Source organism: Rattus rattus, chromosome 15 (assembly GCF_011064425.1).
Source record: "Rattus rattus isolate New Zealand chromosome 15, Rrattus_CSIRO_v1, whole genome shotgun sequence".
Classification (NCBI taxonomy): domain Eukaryota; kingdom Metazoa; phylum Chordata; class Mammalia; order Rodentia; family Muridae; genus Rattus; species Rattus rattus.
Window position 1 is genome coordinate 70,767,324 of NC_046168.1, and position 20,833 is coordinate 70,788,156.

The following is a 20,833-nucleotide window of genomic DNA, read 5'->3' on the forward strand; positions in this document are numbered from 1 at the left end:
CTCCTACTTTCGCACCACAGCCCCAGCTTCCGGCTCTGGGAAGTTTGGCCGGAAGCAGTCCGCCTTAACGACCCCCCCACTCCCACCGCCCCTTCCAGCTCCTAAACCTCCAATCGGTTCCAACAGAGGACCCGTCGGTTGCGCTTGCGCGAGGGTCGCACGCAATCACGCGCGCCGGCCGCTTCCGGTGCGCCGCGAGGGCCGCCGGGACGGGTCTCCCTGGCGATCAGTGGTGTGCTGTCGCCGCTGCCACCAGCGCGCCGGTGCCGCGTAGACTCGTGTGTCCTTGCTACCTAACTCGGGCTTCCCGGGGCCTGACCCCCGGGGCCCTCGGCAGGCGTCGGCCGAGCCTGTGCGCGAACCTTCGGTCCTCCACTCGCCCTTCACGACCCCGCAGCGCGACTCGGACAGGGAGCGAGAGGGACTGTGGCGACTCCGCGCCTTGTGTCGCCGGGCGGGGCCGCGGGGCCGGGGCTCCTCCAGCCCCCGGGATGCGTGCGCGAGCTCTCGCCTCCACTTTCTCTTTACCACTGTCACGCTTGGAGCCGCCTCTCGCCTACAGCGGGGAGCGCGAGTGCACCGATCAGCACCCCTGTCGAGCCCCGGTGCCGGGTACCCCCGGGAATGTGAGCCGTGAGGCTCGCAAGCTCCTCCGGGTAAGTCCGGCCCTCTAGGCTCAAACCTCCCGGCCTAGGTGCACAGGCACCTGAGTGTGGGGTGCTGCGGCTACCTCTCCAGCTTCTGTTTGCCCGGTGCCACGCGGAGAACCTTTCCCTTTAGTCTCTGTCTTAGGGACAGCCCAGAGAGGGGAAGAAGAAGGTAGTCCGTGGCTGAGATGAAGGTAGAAACCATCATCTGAGGTTGCACGGAAGGTTTGGTAGGGTAAAGTGTCTCATCCCAGGCATGGCCCTTCTATTCTACAGATGAGAAAAATATTTAAAGAGGGAAAGTAACCTGTTTAAGGCCGTATAGGGATCTGTAATAGTGCTATTCAACGGTGGGACCTAAATTAGGAGTCAGACCTTATGTCCTCAAAAGGGCCCTCTTCTCTTTAATTTTCTTGTTTTGGTGTTTGAGACAGGGTCTCATGCATCCCAGGCTGGCCTCAAACTCACTATCGTAGGTGAGGTTAGCTTTCAACTGATTTCTGTCCAGCTTCCATCTCTTAAGTCCTAGAACTGTAGGCAGTCCCCACCACACCCAACTCACAGAGCTGTTTTTAACCTTCATGTTTTTCTGTGACTCTTTGCTTCGCTGTACGAGGCGGGTTCTGAACACAAACTCGGACCCAGATGTAGGGCACTGTAGTCGAACAAGATAGGCTAGTTGTGGCTGCTAAAACATGATGTTCTGTTCTTTACAGACGCACTTCTGGAACAAATACTGCTTTCTTCACAAGGCTTTTAAGGGCCAGGATATCAGTTATATATAGGGCAAAACGGTTGAGCCTCATATGTTCTTGGTGTGCAGCTGCCCTTACCAATTTGCCTATTACTTACAGAGCCACAGTGTAGACTGTCTCCTTGGGTTTCACTAGGACTGTTGGGAAGCAGATTGCTTTTTAGTTTTTCTTTTTTTTCTTCTTTGTAAGGTTTTAGGGAAGAATTTCAGAAGAGAAGTTAACTTTGCACCGACACAACTATAAAATGCCTAAGGAATATATGTTCTTAACTTGGTGTATATCTTTAAGATGGGGACTGGAGAGATGGCTCAGCAATTAAGAGCATTGACTGCTCTTCTAGAGGTCCCTGACTCAGTCCCCAGCACGCACATGGCACTTCACACCTGTCTGTAGCTCCTTTTCCAGGAGATCTGACATGCTATGCAGGCAAAACACCAGCGAACATTTTTTTTTTTTTTTAAATTTAAAGACTGGGACTGTAGAAATGGCTCAGTAGTTTTTTGGGTTTTCCTCCTTCTTCTACGTATGAGGGGGTGCTGTGTGCATATATGTTCATGCGTTATAGATGGAAGTTTGCAACATGTGGAGACCCAAGGTTTGTGTCCAGAATCTTACTAGATAACTCTCTCCTTTGAAGCAGGGTCCCTCAACCAAAACCAGGGATGGGCAGCATGACTCCCCTCTTAGGATCCTGTCTCCACTTTCCAGGACTGTTATTATAGATAAGCTGTCACACCCAACATACATGTGGGCTCCGAGGATCCCAACTCTCACCCTGTTATTTGCTGAACAGGTGCTAGCACCGAAAGAAATACTTTTGACAGGTGTGAAAACTAGAACCCCTCCTCTGCAGCACTCAGACAACACAATATTTCACCCCCATTTTAAAACAGAGTATTTTATTTTATGTGCATGAGTGGTTTTGTCTGCATGTATATCTGTGTACCACACATGTGCCGGATGCCCACAAAGGCCAGAAGATGTCATCAGATCCCCTAGAACTGGAGTTACAAATCGCTGTGCGCGGTCGTGTGGGTGTTGGGAACTGAACCCGAGTCCTCTGGAAGAGCAGCAGGGAACCTCTCTGGCTTTCCATGCCTCTTTGAAACATGCACATATGTATGTACAGATACACATGCATGCACACATTTGGGGACGGGGTGGGGGGAGGGGATGCCCTTAGTGTACGTGAAAGGACGGTTTCAAGAACCCCTGTGAAGAACTGGGGGTAGGGCTCTTACCTTCAAAGCTTGGGCTCACTGTATCATCATCATCATCTCCTAAGAGAAAAAGATGAGACCAGTACGAAATACACTCGTCTCTGTTCGGCCAGTAAGAATTCGGCTTGCATCCAAGTCTCCTGATTCCCCTTTCTCCTTTTGCTCGTCCGTTACCATCTCTGAGGTCTGAATGAGCTGTGTGTGGGCTCTGCCCTACCTATCGGTGTGTTAATGTTCGAGGTCACTGTCACAACTCTATCTCCTGGTGTTCGTTCTATAGATCTAAAGAGCAGTCGTGTTTCCTTCTCATAAAATTCCTCCCTCTAAGGATTGAGTTGGTGAAATTCCAATTTAGTGCACGGCCATAATTAGCTCTTCTTGAACAATTCAAATTTTTGTGCCTGTCTTTTCCTAGACCCCCACCAAAAACAAAAAAAAAAAAAAAACAAAAAAAAAAAAAAGAAAGAAAGAGAAAAGCTACCTGGCACTAGGGACTGTGTTGGCTTGTCGGGTTACTGTTCAGTTTTTGGCTTCGGTTTGGTGTTTTGAGTCGGGTTCTAATGTCCTGTGGTTTGGCCTTGAACTCCTGATCCTCCTGTCTCTGCTCCAGGTGCTGGAATTACAGGTATACTCCTACCAGACACAGCAGCAAGGGTACTGTTCAGATCTGTGCTGTCTACACTACAGCCGATAGCCATGCAGTTACACTTCGGTATACCAAAAAGTAGTTCGCTTTTGCCAGTCGCCCTATTTCAGGTTCCTGGTAAGCATCTGTGACTGGTGGCTTCCATATTGGCAGCATTATTAGAGAGCATTTCCATCAGAGTTTGTCTCATAGTCCTACTGCAGAAGACTGCCAGTCAAGCTGGGTGGCACTGTAACATTGTGAGGAAAAGAACCGAGGGCTCAATTTTTAGATCAAAAACCTATTTTCGATATTTGGGCCTCGTGGGTGGGCGGGTTGTTAAATATCTTCATACAGATGATAGGCTTTAATAGTGAACTCCTTCATTAGCACAGTACTTGGCTGTTCTCCAACAGTTACAGGATTTAAATCCTTTGAGTCCTACGCGTAAATCTGTGGGAATGGGTCTCGCCAGTGAGACAGTTACCATGGGTAAACATAAGGAACCAAGTTCAAGCTTCAGATGCTTTTAAAAGTGGCCCACTTCAATCTCAGTGTTAGGCAGTCCCTGGGCTCACTAGCTAGCCGGCCTACACGGTTCGTCGAGTTTTAGGCCAAGGAGAGACCCTGTTTCAAACACCAGGATAGACAACATCTAAGAACACCAAGATTGACCTCTGGTCACCACGTGCACACACTTGGACCCACTCCCATGCATGCTGTGCTCCAGCTAGTTATTATGTCAACTCAGCAAATGCTAGTCATTTTGGAAGAGGGAACCTCAATTGAGAAAATACCGGCTGCCAGGTCATCCTGTGGGCAAAGCCTGCAGTATATTTTCTGACTAACGATTGATGTAGGGGATAGTGGGGCTCAGCTCACTGTGGGCAGGACCACCAGCCCAGTGGTGGTCCTCAGTGGTTAAGAAAGTAGACAGCAAACTCTGAGGAACAAACCAGTAAGTAGCACTTACCCATGGCCTGTAGCTCTTGCCCTAACTTTCCTCATGCTGTACTGGGATGCGGAAGCAAACGCTTAAGGTTTTGTTGTTTTGGTTTTGTTTTTTTTTTTGTTTTTTTTTTTGTTGTTTTTTTTTTTTAGTTTTATTTACTCTCTGTTTTGCTGTGTGTATGTCTGTGTACCACATAAGTGCCTAGTGCCTGTGGTGGACATCCGACGAGAGTATCCATCTCCTGGAAATAAAGTTATAGATAGTTGTCTGAGCTGTCACGTGGATGCTGGGAACTGCTGAGCCATCTTTCCAGCCCCCTACCCACTGTTTTTTAAACATACAGGAAAGAGATAACAGAATCTAAAGTAATCAGAAGACCTGCCCCAAATCACACAAGCTGGCAGCATAATTAAATCTCTTACATATAAAGTTCCTTATTATTACGTTTTTAATTGAATCATTGAAACTTATTTAAGGCAATGAAACTAACTGTAAGGGTAGGGCCTGTCAGAACTTTTAACTCTTGGTTGGGTAATGTAAAAAAAAAAGTCTAGATCTTTATGACATTCTCATTATATGGGACAGCTGTATCCCATGAGGAAATGAATGTAAAAGAAGGTTCTCAAAAATCTGGTACCAAATTTGCCTAAACAAAATTCAGTGGAGGCATTTGGTTTCCTTACCCTCTAGAGAGTCTCATTCAGGTAAGCATCAAGCACCACATGTGCTTGTTAGGGTCTGCTGAGTTTGGGAACTGTCTCAACCCCAGACCCTGACAGTTGCTGCGCTGCCCTGGAGGCTGCTGCTCTTCTACATTGGATCCTTAAACCTTTGTGTTGGCTTATGTCTCTAGCCATGGACGCACCATATGACGGCACTGAGGTAACTGTCCTGATGGAGGAAATCGAGGAAGCTTATTACACTTCCCCTGGGCCACCTAAGAAGAAGAAAAAGTATAAAATACATGGAGAAAAGGCCAAGAAACCCAGGTTAGTCTTAATATTTTGGTTGCTGATGGTACTTAGCACCAAGCTTGCCTGGGGAGCTGTGTTAAAGAAGATGTAAGATTCATTTAGAGTGCATTTGTCAGAGTTGGCGTTGATGTAGGGGGAGAGAGACAGTCTGAGGGGGCATTGATGTAGTGGGGGGCAGGGAGAAGGAGGGAGGGCGAGAGACTGGGCATTGATGTAGGGGAGAGACTGGGGGTGCAGAGGGACAGAGTTTATGTTACCAGGCTGTTAAAGGAACTTGAGCCGAGTAGTGCTAGACTCTGTAGGCTGTTTTGTGTGTTATTTTTTATTATACAATGATTATTTAAACATTTTAAACAGGACATTACGAACATTACAGTTATAAGTGAAATGAGTGATTTCTACGAAGTCGTGCATTTCAGTTTCTTTCTGACTGAGCCTACCAGGACTGCACCACTTTGATAATTACCTGCTTTCTTTTCTCGGCCCTGATGAGTTAACATTTGGCCAGTTAGGCGACCAAAGGCAGAACAGTAATGCATGTGTGTAATGAGCCCGAGTAACCAGCCTCTACTGTAACCTTTGCCTGGGAGTACAGGGACAGCACCCCTGCACATTTGTCTGTCTCTGACTATGTAACTGGGGGTGTTACAGATCTTATTCACCTGAGTTTTCTTTCTAATTTAGAAACAGTGCTTGAATTGAGAGTTCGACTTTGCTTCATTTTAATGGCCTTCACTAGCACCCCTAGTTGCAGAAAGTGCTGTTGAAGTAAGGGCGTTGTTGGTTCTGCAGGTCTGCTTACCTTCTGTACTACTATGACATCTACTTGAAAGTGCAGCAGGAGCTTCCCCACCTCCCCCAGTCCGAGATCAATAAGAAGATTAGTGAGAGCTGGAGGCTCCTCAGCGTGGCGGAGAGAAGTTACTACTTGGAGAAAGCCAAACTAGAGAAAGAAGGTTTGGATCCTGTAAGTATTTCTGCCCTGAGACTCCCTTCCCTCTTCATTGGTTTAATGGGTAGAGAGCTGGGAAGACCAACTCCCCTGTTCTCGTGACTCAGTTTCTTGAAAAGCTTTTACATCATCGTTCTTGAATCTGGTATTGTGTCTGCCTTCGTACCCATGATGCTCTGCATTCTTCTTCATGCAGCAGTACAGAAAGCAGGCATTTTCTGAGTTCTCTATAATGAGTCTTTGGTCCCTTTCTGAATTGTTCTGTGACTTGGAACCCCTTACCCTCACGATAACATTTTTCTTTAATGTAGTGGCTCACATAGGCATTCCTTGTTCACCATCTTTTCATGTGTCTAGCTGAGTGTGGCCCACCTAGTTCATGCGTCTTGTTGTGACTGGTATCAGGAGTTAGGTTTGTATGGAAAGCAGGAGAGCCGAGCGGCCGTGTAACACCAGGCACTGCTGTTGCTGCTGGTTATGAGCTGCACCAGAAGAGAAGTGCAGGGTTAAAACCAAGGCTGGGGTTCCAAGTACTTGAACTGAAGAACTAGCAAGGATGCATTTAGACTGATGTCTGTGTGCCATTTGTTATCTTTAGTTCACAGTGGCAGAATACACGGATGACCATTTAAACTGCAAATTCATTGTTTTGGGTTTTGGCGCTGGTGAAAGAACCTAAGGTTTCATTCAGAGTAGGCGGGTGCTCTGCCACGTGTCTGTGTGCCTCCCCTCGCTCGGCTTTTTAGCACTCTTGTGACCGCTGTAGGAAACTCTTGTGACTGCTGGCCAAAATCTTTTAACCTAACCTTTTTTCTTTTCTTTTAACTTAGTCATTTCTAACTTCCTTTTTGAAAACGTGAAGAGCAAAAAGTCCAACAGCTGTGCTATAGCCGAACTAGATTTTTCCTTAATGGAGTCCATCTGCCACTGCCAGTCAGATTATTTGTCCTTGCTGTCTAGATAGGCCTCTTCCTCCAGTAGCTTGTGTCACCTACAGTCTGGAAGATGCTAGTGTATTTGTATCCCTAGATGATCTGCTTATAACAAGTGTGGGGGTTAACCTCAGCCAAGGGGCGTGGGGAAGGAAAATGTAAGAAAAGTATCTATTCCATATGCTTTTCTCAGTGTGAAACCTGCAGTCACAGACTAGGGAAGTTAACTCACTGGCAGAGCGCATGCTTGGAGTATTTGCCATGGGTTCCACCCTTAGTGCCAACCTGTTTTAAAACAATAAAGGAAGGCCTTTGTGTCTGATAATCTCAACTACTGATGTGTTTTTTATCAAGATTAAATGTTGTGGTCATGTGCAATGGCTGTGTTCATGTGCTTATTTACGTGTACTCTTTCACCACTAACCCCAGGACACTAGATAAGTGTCGTTTGTTGGAAGAGTTGTTTAAATTTTCTTATCTACAAAATGGAACTTGTAGCAGTCATAATATTGAAAATATATATTGCAGCACTGGAGTGATGGCTTACTGTTGAAGGGCACATGTTGCTCTTACGGACGGCCTGGGTGGGCTAGGTTCCCAGCACCAGTGATGCTGGGAGCCAAAAATGGTGGCTCACAACATCTATGACTTCAGGTCCAGGTGAACTACCCCACCTCCCCCCACCACACACACCTTTTAACCTCTGAGGACACTAAGTATACATGTAATACATAGATATCTAGGTAAAACACTCATACAACTAAATAGATAAAGTAAAATTATAATTTTTATAAAATATATAATCTTTAACTTTAGTTTATATAATTATATAAAGATAAAATTAAAATATATAATGTAAATCAGTTATCTTAGCACATTACGATCTGGTCTATAAGTGTTACTCTTCAGTAGATAAAAACTCCAGTACTGGCAGGGAGAAATGGCTCAGCAGTTAAGGACACTTGGCTGTTCCTGCAGAGAATCCATGGCTACTCACAACCTTCTGTAACTCTATTTCCAAGGGATCTGCTTCTCTTTCCTGACCTTCTTAGACACCAAGAATATATGCAGTGCACGAGCATCATACCTGCAAAACATAAATGTAATTAGAAATAAAAAACTTGTTCTTTTTTTAAATCCAGTACCATGTAAGAAGAAAAAGTGACAGTTAGTTAATGAGTACCTGGAATGTGTTGAGACTTGACTAAACTTTCTGTGCTGAGTTTGTTTTCTGGATTGTCTGGTGTACAGATGCGTATGCACTTTCAGAGACTGTCAAGAGTCCCTTAGCAACTGTCTGTCTTGGTGGCCCTTCAGTATTCCTGCAGGACCTGTGACTTCTGTGATAGCCCTTCATGGCTGTATAGGCTTTGCCTAGCTCTGTTTGTTTCAGTCAGGACCACTCTATTCATTTGCCACCATTTAATCCCACTGCCCTGATGTGTCTTCTTCCAAGGTGTTTTGAAAATGCCTTTTTTCTTTTCCTCTCCAGTGAAAGTTCTATAAAGGACTCCGTCCGGCCCACCTTCCTTCACACTTGGTCTGAGGGCCTCTTCTCTTCACCTCTTCAATCTGGGCACTGCCTCGATCCTTGAGCACTCCCATCCACTCTCCCCTTTGATTGCTTAAGATGTTTTTGTAATTGATTTTTGTGTGCCTTTAAAAGGTGCTTTGAAAACTTTTTTTTACATTAAACTTGGGTTTTTATTTAGCCATTGACTTTGTTCTGTTTCTCTTACTGGATGATTTAGTTTTAAGTAGAAAAAAAACAAGTCAAACACAATTTCCCTTTTGGACACTGATTGCTATGCGGGGCTGCTTCTAATACCTGATCTTAATCTTTAAAAAAAAAAACAAACAAAACTGGTCTGGAGTTCAGGTTTGTATTTCTTACAAATTATGTGTCTTGGACTTGGAGCCTCATGAGGTTTGACCTTGGTTTCCTCGTGTATTAATTGGTAATACGAATAGTGTTGTCTTTAAGTTTAAGTTACAGGTTTCATCGTGTTTCTGAGTTTTAAGATGCTGGGTCTCTTCCCCTGCACTCCCTTACCACATTCAACACCTTACCAGATAGTTACCTGCCGTATACAATTTCTCTCGCAGCGCTTTCTTAGCTCAGTATCCTGTTTATCCCTGGAATTCTAAATTACTGAGATCCAAATCCCGAGTTCCACCGTGTGTCCTATCTCAGTCTCTGTACAGTTGCATTTCTTTTAAAGGGTCTGATAATCTAGCAGGACTCAGTTTGGTATTTATAACTCAAAAGTATCAAAGCTTAAATGGAACTCACAAATTGCCAGGTCCCTTTATAAAAACTCCAGCAAAACTGGATAGGTGGTTGCTAAGGCTTCAAGAAGGAATAGAATGTGTTGAACACTATGCAGACCTGATGTTCAAGCTCACAGTTTTAGATTCCAGATCTGTGCCCTCTTCAGAGTTCAGTGTCACAGATGTAAAAGCATTTGCCCTGAATGCACAAGGCCCCCTTGTTCAATGACTAGCATTGCAGAAAGACCTAGCAACAGAGACTCATAAGTCATTTTACAGTTTCTTAAGCAGGTAAACTCTGTTGATTCGAATAAAGATGGCATTGCTATTGCTCTTTATGAATTAGTCGGGCAGTAGAGTCTGGTTCCTTTTGTAGGCAACAAAAGTAAAGAGCTCATAAAAATGACTTGGAGAGCTGTTGAGCCATTATCTCTGTTTTTCTCCCTCTCGGCTTCCTCATTCTCAGAACTCTAAGCTCTCTGCACTGACTGCTGTGGTTCCGGACATCCCAGGTTTCAGAAAGATCCTTCCCCGATCGGAATACATCATCATTCCCAAGAGCACCCTGCAGGAAGACAGGAGCTGCCCTCAGCTAGAGCTGTGTGTGGCTCAGAACCAGATGTCCCCTAAAGGATCTACTCTCATGCCTAATGCTTCCCCAGAAGTAGTAGCCAGCCATGCAGGCATGGCAGAGCAGTGCCTGGCTGTGGAGGCCCTGGCTGAGGAGGTAGGAGCCCTTTCCCAGCCGGGTGCTGTGCAGGAGATTGCCACCTCAGAGATCCTCAGCCACGATGTGCTCCTGGAGGAGGCGTCCTTGGAGGTAGGAGAGAGCCACCAACCTTACCAGACAAGCCTGGTAATTGAAGAGACTTTAGTAAATGGCTCATCAGACCTCCCTACTGGAAGCCTGGCTGTGCCACATTCCCAGGTTGGGGAGAGCTTGTCAGTGGTAACAGTCATGAGGGTAAGTGACTTTAGCTAATGTCTTCTGCTTTGTCTGGTATTCTTTAAATTTAAACATTGTGGTTTTGAACAGGCTAATGAAGGGTATAGGTATGGTATTTTAATGTTTCTGGGCCTTAGACTTGCTCCAGAGTTCTCAGTTTCTCGGGCATCTTACCACCTCTCAGCCCAGCTTACTAAGATAATAGGTGAGGCAGATTAGGAAGCTGGGAAGGATATTTAAGCTATCTGAGAGTCAGCGCCATGGGCTTCATGCTGTTAGTGCCAGTCAGGAGATCGTGTCCTGAAATCGCTTTTAGAAAACCACAATGATAACTTGAACTGTATGTGAGGATTACTGAGTGGAACTCTTGGATATAGGTGGATAGGGGGAAAGTTCTCTTCAAGGACAGGGTTATAAAAGTAGGACCTGAGGGACAGAAATCTGGGGCTGTTGAGAAGACTCATGGGTTAAGGTACTTGCTGCCAAAATGGAAAACCAAGAACTCAACAAGCTTCCCTCCCCCTCCCCAGGCTGTCACATGAATACCCACATGATATGGCAATTAAATGTAATAAAAATGTTTAATTTTAAAAAAAAAAAAAGCAAGCCCTCTTCTCCATTGAACCAGGGGATTCTTGGTTAAGGTGAAAGCAAAAATCTGATTGGTCCTAGAGGAACTGCTACATGTGAGTTAATTCTAGTGCTGTAACTATAGTGTTTGCCTGGGTAGGCTAGCATCCTAGAGAAATGGGCGTCCTCTTCAGAATAAGAGGACCAGTGTGTCTTAGTGTGTCCGGTGACTTGGATGGAAGCAAGCAGGTACCCTAAAGAACTCTGTCTCTCTAAAGCCCCTGTATGTGTTTATTAAATGTTGCCTCGGTACTGTTTTATGATCATGAAGCCTTGCTACTAGTCTGGTGGAGGCTTTTTTAAAGTGCTTTTTTAAAGATTTATGTGTCATATGAGAGTTGCATGCATGTATGCCTGTGCCTGGGACCCAGAGCCAGAGAAGGAGTTGGGTGCTCTGGAGTTAGAGTTAAGAATGATTCTGAGCTGTCCCATGGATTTGGGGAACAAGTCCAGGTTCTAGAAGAGCAGTCAGTCCTCTTTACCATTGAGCCATCTCTCCAGGACCACTTATAGGCTCAGAAGAATAGTGTTTTCTTACAAGTGTTTGAGATCTTGGGGGTCACTGACCCATTACAGCTTTACTTTTCTCCCCTGTAAAATGGTTGTAGCACATCTTCTATGGTAGTTTTCTCTTGTTTCTAGTTCTCTTCTTAGTTTGAAATGACCGCTTGTTTATTTTGCCAAGCATATCAAATGAGCTCATCGTCTGAGTTTTGTGCTTAATGCAGTTTTCCGGTATTGCACGTGACCTTGGTGTTGTGCACACTGTGTAAGCAGCTGTCCTCTCATTGCCCACAGGACTCCAGTGAGAATAGCCCCTCCGCTCCCACCACCCAGTTCATCATGCTGCCTCTGCCTGCTTACTCGGTTGTGGAGAACCCTTCCTCCATCAAACTGGTCAGTAATGGGGAATTAGGGCTCCGTGGCATTCTTTTCTATTAAAGGACTTTTGCAAAGTCTTACAGCCTTAGGACATGGGAGCCAGCAGTGGTCTTTGGGAGTCCCCTGGGCCACTCGTTGCTGGTCAGGAGTCCTGTAGGGGCAGCTCCACGATACTGTGGACTCCCCTAAGTGGACAGACTGAAACGCCCTAGGACCAGCTTTGTGGCTGTAGAACTCTCAGCAGCATCCTGACTTCACAACACTGTTGAGCCGTGGAGCTAGTTAAGCATTACTGACAACCCAGAGGTCCTCGTGGGTATGAGCAAGCCAGAACTCCGGCTTACTGACACAGTTGATGTTTGCCCATCACACGCTGCAGCTTCTGGGATGGAGTCTTAAATATGTCATGGTTTTTGATGCTATTATAAATGGTATTCTGAAACTAACGGCTTAGACCCTATTAGTATGGAGTAAAAAGGGGGATCTTTTAAAAGTTTATATTTTATGCATATGGATGTTTGTTGGCGTGTATGTCTGTGTGCTGAATTCATATAGGTGCCTGTGGAGGCCAGGAGAAAGTGCTGCCTCCCTTGGAACCAGAATTATAGGTGGGTAAGCCACCGTGTAGGTGTGGGTGTGAGTGTTGTGGATGAAACCCGGGTCCTCTAGAAGAGCAGTGGACACTCTTGTGCTGAGTCAGCACCCCAGCCCATAGAGCAGATTTCTCATACAGCATCTGTGTTCCACAAGTTTACCAAGCTCAGTAGTTCTAGTGGCTTGTTTGTAGATTCACTGGGAGTTTCTATATACATAGTCCTGTTGCAGTTTTAGTCTAGGTTTTTGTTTGTTTGTTTGTTTGTTTTTGTTGTATATGTAGTGCTGCATATACAGTGTGTCAGGCATGTCCTCTGGTTGAAGCTGCATCCCCAGCCGTTGTCCTTTTCTTCCTTACTTGATTACCTAGGTCTTCTGGTGTAGTGCTGAGTGGGAGTGCTAAGGCAGGTGCCTGTGTCTCATTCTCCACCTTAGAGAAAGGAATCAGTCCTGATCACTAAATATGACTGCTTAACAATGGGATTTTGTTTTATATTTGCTCTTCATCAAGTTCAGGAAATTCCCATCTATTTCTGATTTGCTAGGAGTTTTTTGTTTTTGTTTTATCAGCAATGTATGTTGGATTTGTCAAATGCTTTTGTGTGTTTGTAGAGGTGGTATGTGTTTTTCTCTGGTTGATTGAAGTGGTAGATTTCTTTTGGGTTTGTTTCGCTTTGAGACAGGGTCTCACTTTGTGACTCTAGCTAGCCTGGAACTTTGTAGACCAGGCTGGCCTGAACTCACAGAGGTCACCTGCCTCTGCCTCCCAAGTGCTGGGAGTGAAGATGGATGCCACCACGCTCAGCTGGAGCAGTTGGTTTCATTGTTTATTAGACGTTAATGCTAACCTGCATTTCTGGGGTAAACTCACTTCTAGTCATCAACAAATATGAACTTGTAGTTCACCCTCTTATATATTTGATTTTGATGTGCTAAAATTTTGTCCAGAATTTTTGTCTTTACTGCATTAGGGGTATTGGTCTCATAAAGTGAGCTGACACCCGTTATTATTCCTAAACAAGTTTGTGTCATAGCCTCTGTATTTCTTCCAGAACTGTTGAGTAACCAGTCAAGTCAGGGAAGAACTTTGTTTGTGGACTAGTTTTTATTATAAGTCTTAATTTACACATACACAGAAGTAGGTCACTTATTTACTTATATGGGGTATCATGAGACAGGGTCTCAGGCTGGCCTGGAGTTAACAGCAGTTCTGCCTCACCTTTGAAAGTGCTAGGATTGTGTGTGGGTCACCAAGTCCCAGGAGTTCTTAGTATTTTTATCTTTCTGAAAAATTTTGATTCATTCATTTGGGTTAATTTTACTTATTCATTCATTCAGACAAGGTTTCTCTCTATAACCTAGATTGTTCTAGAACTCACCAAGTAGCCCAGGTTGACCCTGAGCACCTCAGTTTCACAGTTGCTAGGGTTCCAAGTCTGAGCTACAATGTCTGGGTTAGCTTGTCAGTTTTATCGATATGGATGTTTATAAAATGCCCTGATTGACCTCTTAAAAAAAATAATGCTAAAGTACACATATCAAGGGGCTAAGGAGGCTCGGGGGTTAAGAGCATTTGGAGAGGACTGAGTACCATTCCCAGTACCCATGTTGGCTGTATAACTCCAACTCCAGGGAGAGCCTCAGTCCTTGTAAACTTCCTGTTTTATTACCCAAAATATGGTCTGCCTTGATAATTGTGAATTTGAAAATAATATGCATTCTGCTGTTTAGTAGAATGTTGTGTTCATATCAGATTGGGTCAGACTGATTGACAGTATTGTTCAACTCTTTGGTATCCATGCTGATCTTTGGTGTGTCTGTCCTGTCATGTAGTGAGAGAAGGCATCCAACTAGCACTGTGGGTGTTTTAATTTCTTCTTAAAGCCCTATTGGTCTTTGCCACATTATCTGCATAAATTGGTCCCCTCACGATCACTCTTAAATCCTAACATTCTACCCCAGCCTCAAAAAGCTTATGGCCATCTAATGCAGAATGCATTTAATTCATCTCCAAGAGTCCTGAAGTCTTGCCCTTTCTAACATGGAGTCCAGAGACTGTTCTAAGATCTCAAGGCACTGTCTTAACTGTGGGCCTTTGTAAGGTCAAAGCACAAGTATTTCCAGCACAGAGTAAACATTCCCATTCCAAAAGGGAGGGGTGGCAGAAGAGTAAGGAGAGGTTGAATGGAAGCAAAATGAAAACCAACAGGACAAACACAGTACCCTATAGCAACATGTCCAATAGTCAGGTTTGCATTGGCACCATGGCTCCAACAGATTTAGGCAGGCCTACCTCCCTAGTTCTGCTGCCTGTATAACATGTAGCCTTTTTCTTAGGCAAGCGCCAGACTGTGGCAGAAGTCTCCAGCAGACATCGTACAATTCTAGCATCTCCAACATCTGAGGTCTCCATTGTAACTCAGTCTCTACCTTCACAGCTTCACACAGGACTCTCTGGGCTCCTTGCAGAGACTCTAGTCTTGCTACGTATTGTCTGGCCTCAGAGATGTTCTGAAAGTCTGGTGCCGACCTCTATGACCCTATAGCTCTTGTATTTTACATGTATGCAGAACCGTGTAGACAGTGCTGCTAAGTTCTCTTGCTCACTCCAGATGTAGTCCTACCTACCTACATACACCAAAGCTTTCATGGCCTCTATGTACCTTGGCAGCTAAACGTGGGAAAACTCCCGGCGATTATTTTTGAGTAGGGAACTCCTTCAGCAACTCTCCCAGTCCAGACTGTCTTCTGAATTTGTATTTTCAAGAGTTGGAGCATTTGAGGTGGGGGTTTTGCCCTCAGGGCATCTTGGCAGTGTCCCAGTATGGAGCTAAAGGTTTCTCTTTTACAACTATAGCTACTTTCTTTCTCCACACCTGCCCTGCCCGGTTCCTCTCCACTTGTGTATTTACATCTTTGCTCCCCCTCACTGTAGAGCTGAGTAAGAGCCGTGGGCAGTGGCTTGTGGTCCGGCCTAAATGCTATGCTTCTCTGCTAAAGAAATGGACTTTTGATTCAGCCTTACTCGTTACCAGGACACAGGCAGAATGCAGACACACTTTGTGACTATAACAACGGGATTCTAGCCCAGTTCCCAATAGAGTCCCTTGTCTTTCTGGAGCCTGATGAGTCAGGCCATCTTCTCTTCATTTCTGTTAGCATGCCGTTCTTCTGAACTTATACCATAATTGCTCGGTGAGCTCTGTTTATTGGGCTCTAAGTTTGGGGTTGGTTGGTTTGTTTGTTTTGCCCATAGGTTCAAACTACTTGATTTCTAGCCTATAAACCACATGGTCACGTAGTCTAGGAATGGCTTCAGCCTTGGCAGTGTTCTATAGAACAAGGGAACTAATAGAGAGAGGTGTGTGTGTGTGTGTGTGTGTGTGTGTGTGTGTGTGTGTGTGTGTGTGTGTGTGTGTGTGTTGTAAAGGGGGATTTATTAGATTGATTTCTATGATAAGGACTGGATAGTCCTACAATGGCTATCTTTATGCTGAAGAAGTAGAGAACTTGGTGAGTTGTTCAGTCCAACCAAAAAGCTGGGGACAACTCAGCAAGCCCCAGATTGGCACTGAAGGCTTAGAGAGTGTAGCTGTTAGGCCCACATTGACAGGCTAAAGGCAGTGATAGGCACACTCACTCAAAGGCAAGAAGACATGATTCTCCCTAGACCCTTCATGTCTAAGCTGCCGTTTGGAAGATCCCACCCACTCTGATGGTAAATCCTACCCACTCTGTTAACCCTCTCTGGAAACCTCCCTCCCTCCCTCACAGATAAAGAGACGCATCTCCTCCTCAGTTATCCTCTGTTCTATAAGGTTGACAGTTGAAGTCTACCCTCACAGTCTGCTGCTGCTGTTGTTGCATTTGTCTGGTTGGTTCTATTCAGTTTCCTTTGACTTTAATTGAAATTTCACGACTCTTGTTTTCTTCTCCCCCCAACTTTTTACTCACCTTCTCCCTCTTTTGCTCTTTTTGAGATCTCTGTGTTATTTTGTAGCCCAGGCTAACCTTGAATTCAAAATCCCTTTGCTTCATTTTTTTTTCTCCATTTAGAGTTAATGCTATACATTTTTAACTTAACCCCAGTCTGACTCTCAACAGCCTTTGTTATAGATAAACTATATGTTTGCTGTTTGCTGTTTTGAAAGGTCTTAACTGTGTTGCTCTGATAGAGTCAAACGATCCTCCTGCCTGGCTTCACAAGCAGCAGGGGCTGCAGATCTGTGCCATTGTGCTAAGCAGCACGTCCTTAGATCAGAGAGTTGCTGCAGTGTGTGTATGTGTGTGTGTGCGTGGAGCTCAAAGGTTGATGCCACGTGGCTTCCCATTTCGACCCAGCCTCCTTGTAGAAACGGAGTTTATCTCCCTGAACCTGGAGCTCAGTGGCAGGTGAGCCTGCCTTGGTCTGCTCCTGCACTAGGATTACAGGTACATTCCTGTTTGCACTGGCGCTTGGGATTTAAACCCAGGTCCTGAAGTTCGTGTAGCAAGCATCTTCCCCACTGAGCTGTCTCCACTGCAGCTCGATCAATGGAAAAATTGGTTATTTTTCTAGAGACCTTATCTTCCAGGAAGTGGCTCTTCTAGAAAAGTGTTTTATGACACATTTTTATGTTTTAGGACTGAAGCATCCTTAAGTGTCAGCATTTTTGTCTCGAGTTCCTGTTCCTTCAGGCTCCTGTTGAGGAGGATTTCCAAATGCACAGTAACTTCCTAGGACTCACTTCCTTATTCGCACTCTGCTCTCTGAGGATATGCAGCAGGAAGAGTCTATTGGTTGGGGTAATGGTCTGGGAAAAGAGGAGCGAGTCTGCCCTGATGATTGCAGTCTGACTATATTAGTTGCAGACTAAAAATCCCCACAGCTTACTCTGCGTGTATCCTCATTCTTGACATCTGTTCCATGGCGTGCCTCTGTCACAGGAAGAGGATGGGGTTTTCCAGAGGAGAAAACCCAGGTGACTGCTCCCACGTCATCCAGCTTGTCAATGGCAAAGTTGGAACCTACAGCCTGGTGTCTCTCTACCCTTGATGTCACTTCTCTTGGCATTCATTCTTGACATGGTGCCACAGTGATGGCAGCTTTTTCTTATGCCTGCTGTCAGAGGTAGCTAGTGGCATTTAGTGTTTGCTCAAGGAGAATTACTGCTTTTGGCCAGGCTAGAGCAGCGGGAGTGACAGATAATAATCATTTGTAAATATTTACTTTTCAGCATTTGTTTAGAAGTAGAGCATGGCTAGTAAATAAATCGGTTTTGTTCCCAGCTGACGTGCAGTGAACAGGTGTCGAAGTTTTTCCAAAGGATGGATGCCCTGGGGAGCAGCAGATGACCTGCTTCCTATTCTCACATCTTCGTCTATTTTCAGAATCCATAGATCTCATTTTGTATATCTGAATTATTGACGGTGGGATCTCTAAGTTAATAAGAATGAAGATAAAGCATGGTTGTGAAGTGTGTAGAGCCAAAAGGCACAGCTAGACTCACAGAAGCAGTATTGGAACAAGAGAGGGTGTCCTGCGTTCTAGGTCTAGCACTGCTCTTGAGTCACTGCAAGTTTTTTTGTTTTTGTTTTGTTGTTGTTGTTTTGTTTTGTTTTTTGGTTGTTTTGTTTTGTTTTGAGACGGTCTATTGTTCTATGTATTCCTGGCTATCCTATAACTCACCATGTAGACTAGGCTGGACTTGGATTCAGGGATCTGTCTAGCTCTACTTCCCAAGTGTTGGTGGGACTGGGGAGTGGGAGGTGTGTGTGTGTGTGTGTGTGTGTGTGTGTGTGTGTGTGTGTGTGTGTGTGTGTGTGTTGCCTGCATGCATGTCTGTGCCTGCTGCCCAAGGAGTCCAGAAGAGTAATACGTACTATTAATGGTATTGATGAGAGGATTAAATGAGATTCTGATACAGTGCTGAGCACTATGTGCTACCATATCCAACTGTAGCCATCACTGCTGGCACCTGTGTAGCCATGGAGAGTTTATTCCACAGGACCTTTGTAACTCATCTTTTGTGGTGTCATCAGCGTTTGGGCTGGTGTCTACTTGGTACTCTAATGTAGTCAGCAGAGTCTTGGGCTGCATTCTTGGTTTTAACTCTTGTTTGGTTTTAACTCTTGTTTGTGTTTTACAGACTACAACATACACCCGCCGGGGCCATGGGACATGCACAAGCCCAGGTTGTTCTTTTACCTATGTCACCAGGCACAAACCACCTAAGTGCCCTACTTGTGGTAACTTCCTAGGTGGGAAGTGGATCCCAAAGGTAAGGTCTGTTCCATTACCCCAAAACAGATGTTTTGTTTTTAAGTTAACACTGGCTTGTTTTAAACCTTTAACATGTCTGTGATGTGCATGGGTGTATGTGTGTGCCTGTTTAAGTGAGTACAAGTACATGCATTCAGTGTTACATGTAGGAGATCAGAAGACACCCCTGGGTGTTGGTCAGTGCTTTTCACTGTTTGAGGCAGGATCTCTTTTGTTGTCCACTGCTGCCCATTTCAGGATAAGCTGTTCCTCATGCCCTGCTCTGTTCACAGGAGCACTAGGATTGTAGGTGCAAGTCACTGCTCCTGCTTTGTGTGGGTGCTGGGCTTAGAGGCTTAGAACTCAGGTCTTCACACTTGTGCTCAGGCGCCTTAGCCACTGGGGCCACGTCTGTCTGTCTGTCTGTCTGTCTGTCTGTCTCTCTTTCTTTCTTTCTTTCTAAACCTGAACATTTCTTTTATGACTAACTGAAATCCTCAAGATGAACTGGACACGAAACCTCTTGGGTTTGGGTGTTTTTCTGTCACAAAACCATGTCTGAGGCTCTGGATAATTTACAGAAGCCCCACCCGCCCAGTTCCAGTGTGTTTCATTTCTTAGCCTCAGCACTCCACTTAGACTTTCTCTTGTGCTTGGCCACATTTGCCGCTGGTCAGCTTCTGAAGGTGGTAGGCCTTAGAGCCACGTGTATGTGTGTATGTGTGTGTGTGTATGTGTGTGTGTGTATGTGTGTGTGTGTGTGTGTGCGCATATGTGTCGCTGGCCCCCAGATTGTTTATCTTGACTTTTCTTCATTAAATATGTATGTACTTGTAAGTACTTGTGTGCCCCTTGACATAACATGGCCATGGTTTACTTATCTCATGAGAACATTCTTTTTAGCTTTTTAATCCTTATCTTGACCGAATCAGATCTTGTCCCCTAACCAACAGAATGAGGATGAGGAGAAAGTGTTGCATCCATGTAACATACCATTTTAGATGTAAAGGTGGTTTTGGTTATCAGCTACTCCATTTGATTACATTTTTCTGAGGAAAATTAAAGAGAAGTAGCTTGCTTAATTCCCACAGCTAATTATGCAACACCTTCCCCGTAAACCATACTTTCCCAGGTATTATTATCTTCATCTTTATTATCTTTAGCTGGAGAATCTAAGATTTGGGCTGTAATTTTTGAGTCAGGCATAAACTTTTTTGAAGTTACATGTGCATGCATGGCAGTTGGGAAAAGATTGGCCTTCTCTTCCGTTGTCCCTGGGGTCCGACTGGCTAAAGTCAGTGAGAAGTGCACGCCACAGTTCCCCATGAGTTAGTTGGAATAGAAGCTGGTGGGTGAGGCTATGGAACGCAAGGCTTCGTTTCCATGCGCTGTGTGAGTGATTATTTAGCTCTGTGTTCGGTTCCATCTAAAGCAACATCTAAGCAGTTGAGGCTGAGTCGGTGACAGATGTGAGATGATCTGGAGAGTGTTTGTTAAATTTTTTCATTATCTTTCTCCACAAACAGTTTTAAATAGCCTACTTGGTAGGCAGTGTACTGCTCAAAGATTGCATCTTAAGAGGTGAGTTTAGGCTGTTGGTTTTGGGTTGACTTCCCTGCGCTGTCCTAAATAAGCTCTGCTGTTTACTTGGTCCTTTATCTTCGTGTTTATTCCTCCAGAGCTGGTCTGTGGTAGAATCTGTGGTCACTGTAAGGTCATCTGTTTCTGGTCTTTAGCCAGAAAAGGACACTGCCCAGATGGCTGTAGAAGTTTTAAAGTGATTTTGGATGACACTTTAATGACATTAGCCACAGATACTGTATTTCATGCAGCATCCAGGCAGGCCCTACGAAGTGAAGAATTGGGCCACCCAGAGTTCTATCTTGTTTCTGTTGGGGTTTTTTAATGTCCAACTCAGTGTTTTTCAGAACTGAAGTCAAGAGACCTGAAGTGACTAATGTCCAAAGTCCAACAGAAGCCAGAGATAGTCAGGACTGGAGCTGAGTCTCTGGCCACCAGCCAAGACTTCTGTAGGGGCTACGATTTCTCTTTCTAATCCCGAATGGGGTTGGTAACTCACGCTCGTATTCCGTACCAGCAAGAGTCTAGTGCCACCTTATGGGAACTCAGTCCTGTCATTTATGTGAAGAAATAATTCAGGTAGAGCTTGCCCTATATCACACACAGAATTAGGAGGGGAACCCATCTTTTA

General features: G+C 45.0%; 1 protein-coding gene across 1 annotated transcript in view; it reads left to right on the forward strand.

The window, feature by feature from the left end:
- Positions 1-225: 225 nt before the first annotated feature.
- Positions 226-20,833, forward strand: part of Hmgxb3 (HMG-box containing 3) — a 47,045-nt gene continuing 26,437 nt past the window's right edge. Inside the window, exons 1-6 of the mRNA XM_032886195.1 lie at positions 226-656; positions 5,053-5,188; positions 5,966-6,140; positions 9,795-10,292; positions 11,703-11,801; positions 18,509-18,640. Coding sequence (XP_032742086.1) covers positions 5,055-5,188; positions 5,966-6,140; positions 9,795-10,292; positions 11,703-11,801; positions 18,509-18,640 — 1,038 coding nt within the window. The 5' untranslated portion in view covers positions 226-656; positions 5,053-5,054. The remainder of the gene's footprint in view (positions 657-5,052; positions 5,189-5,965; positions 6,141-9,794; positions 10,293-11,702; positions 11,802-18,508; positions 18,641-20,833) is intronic.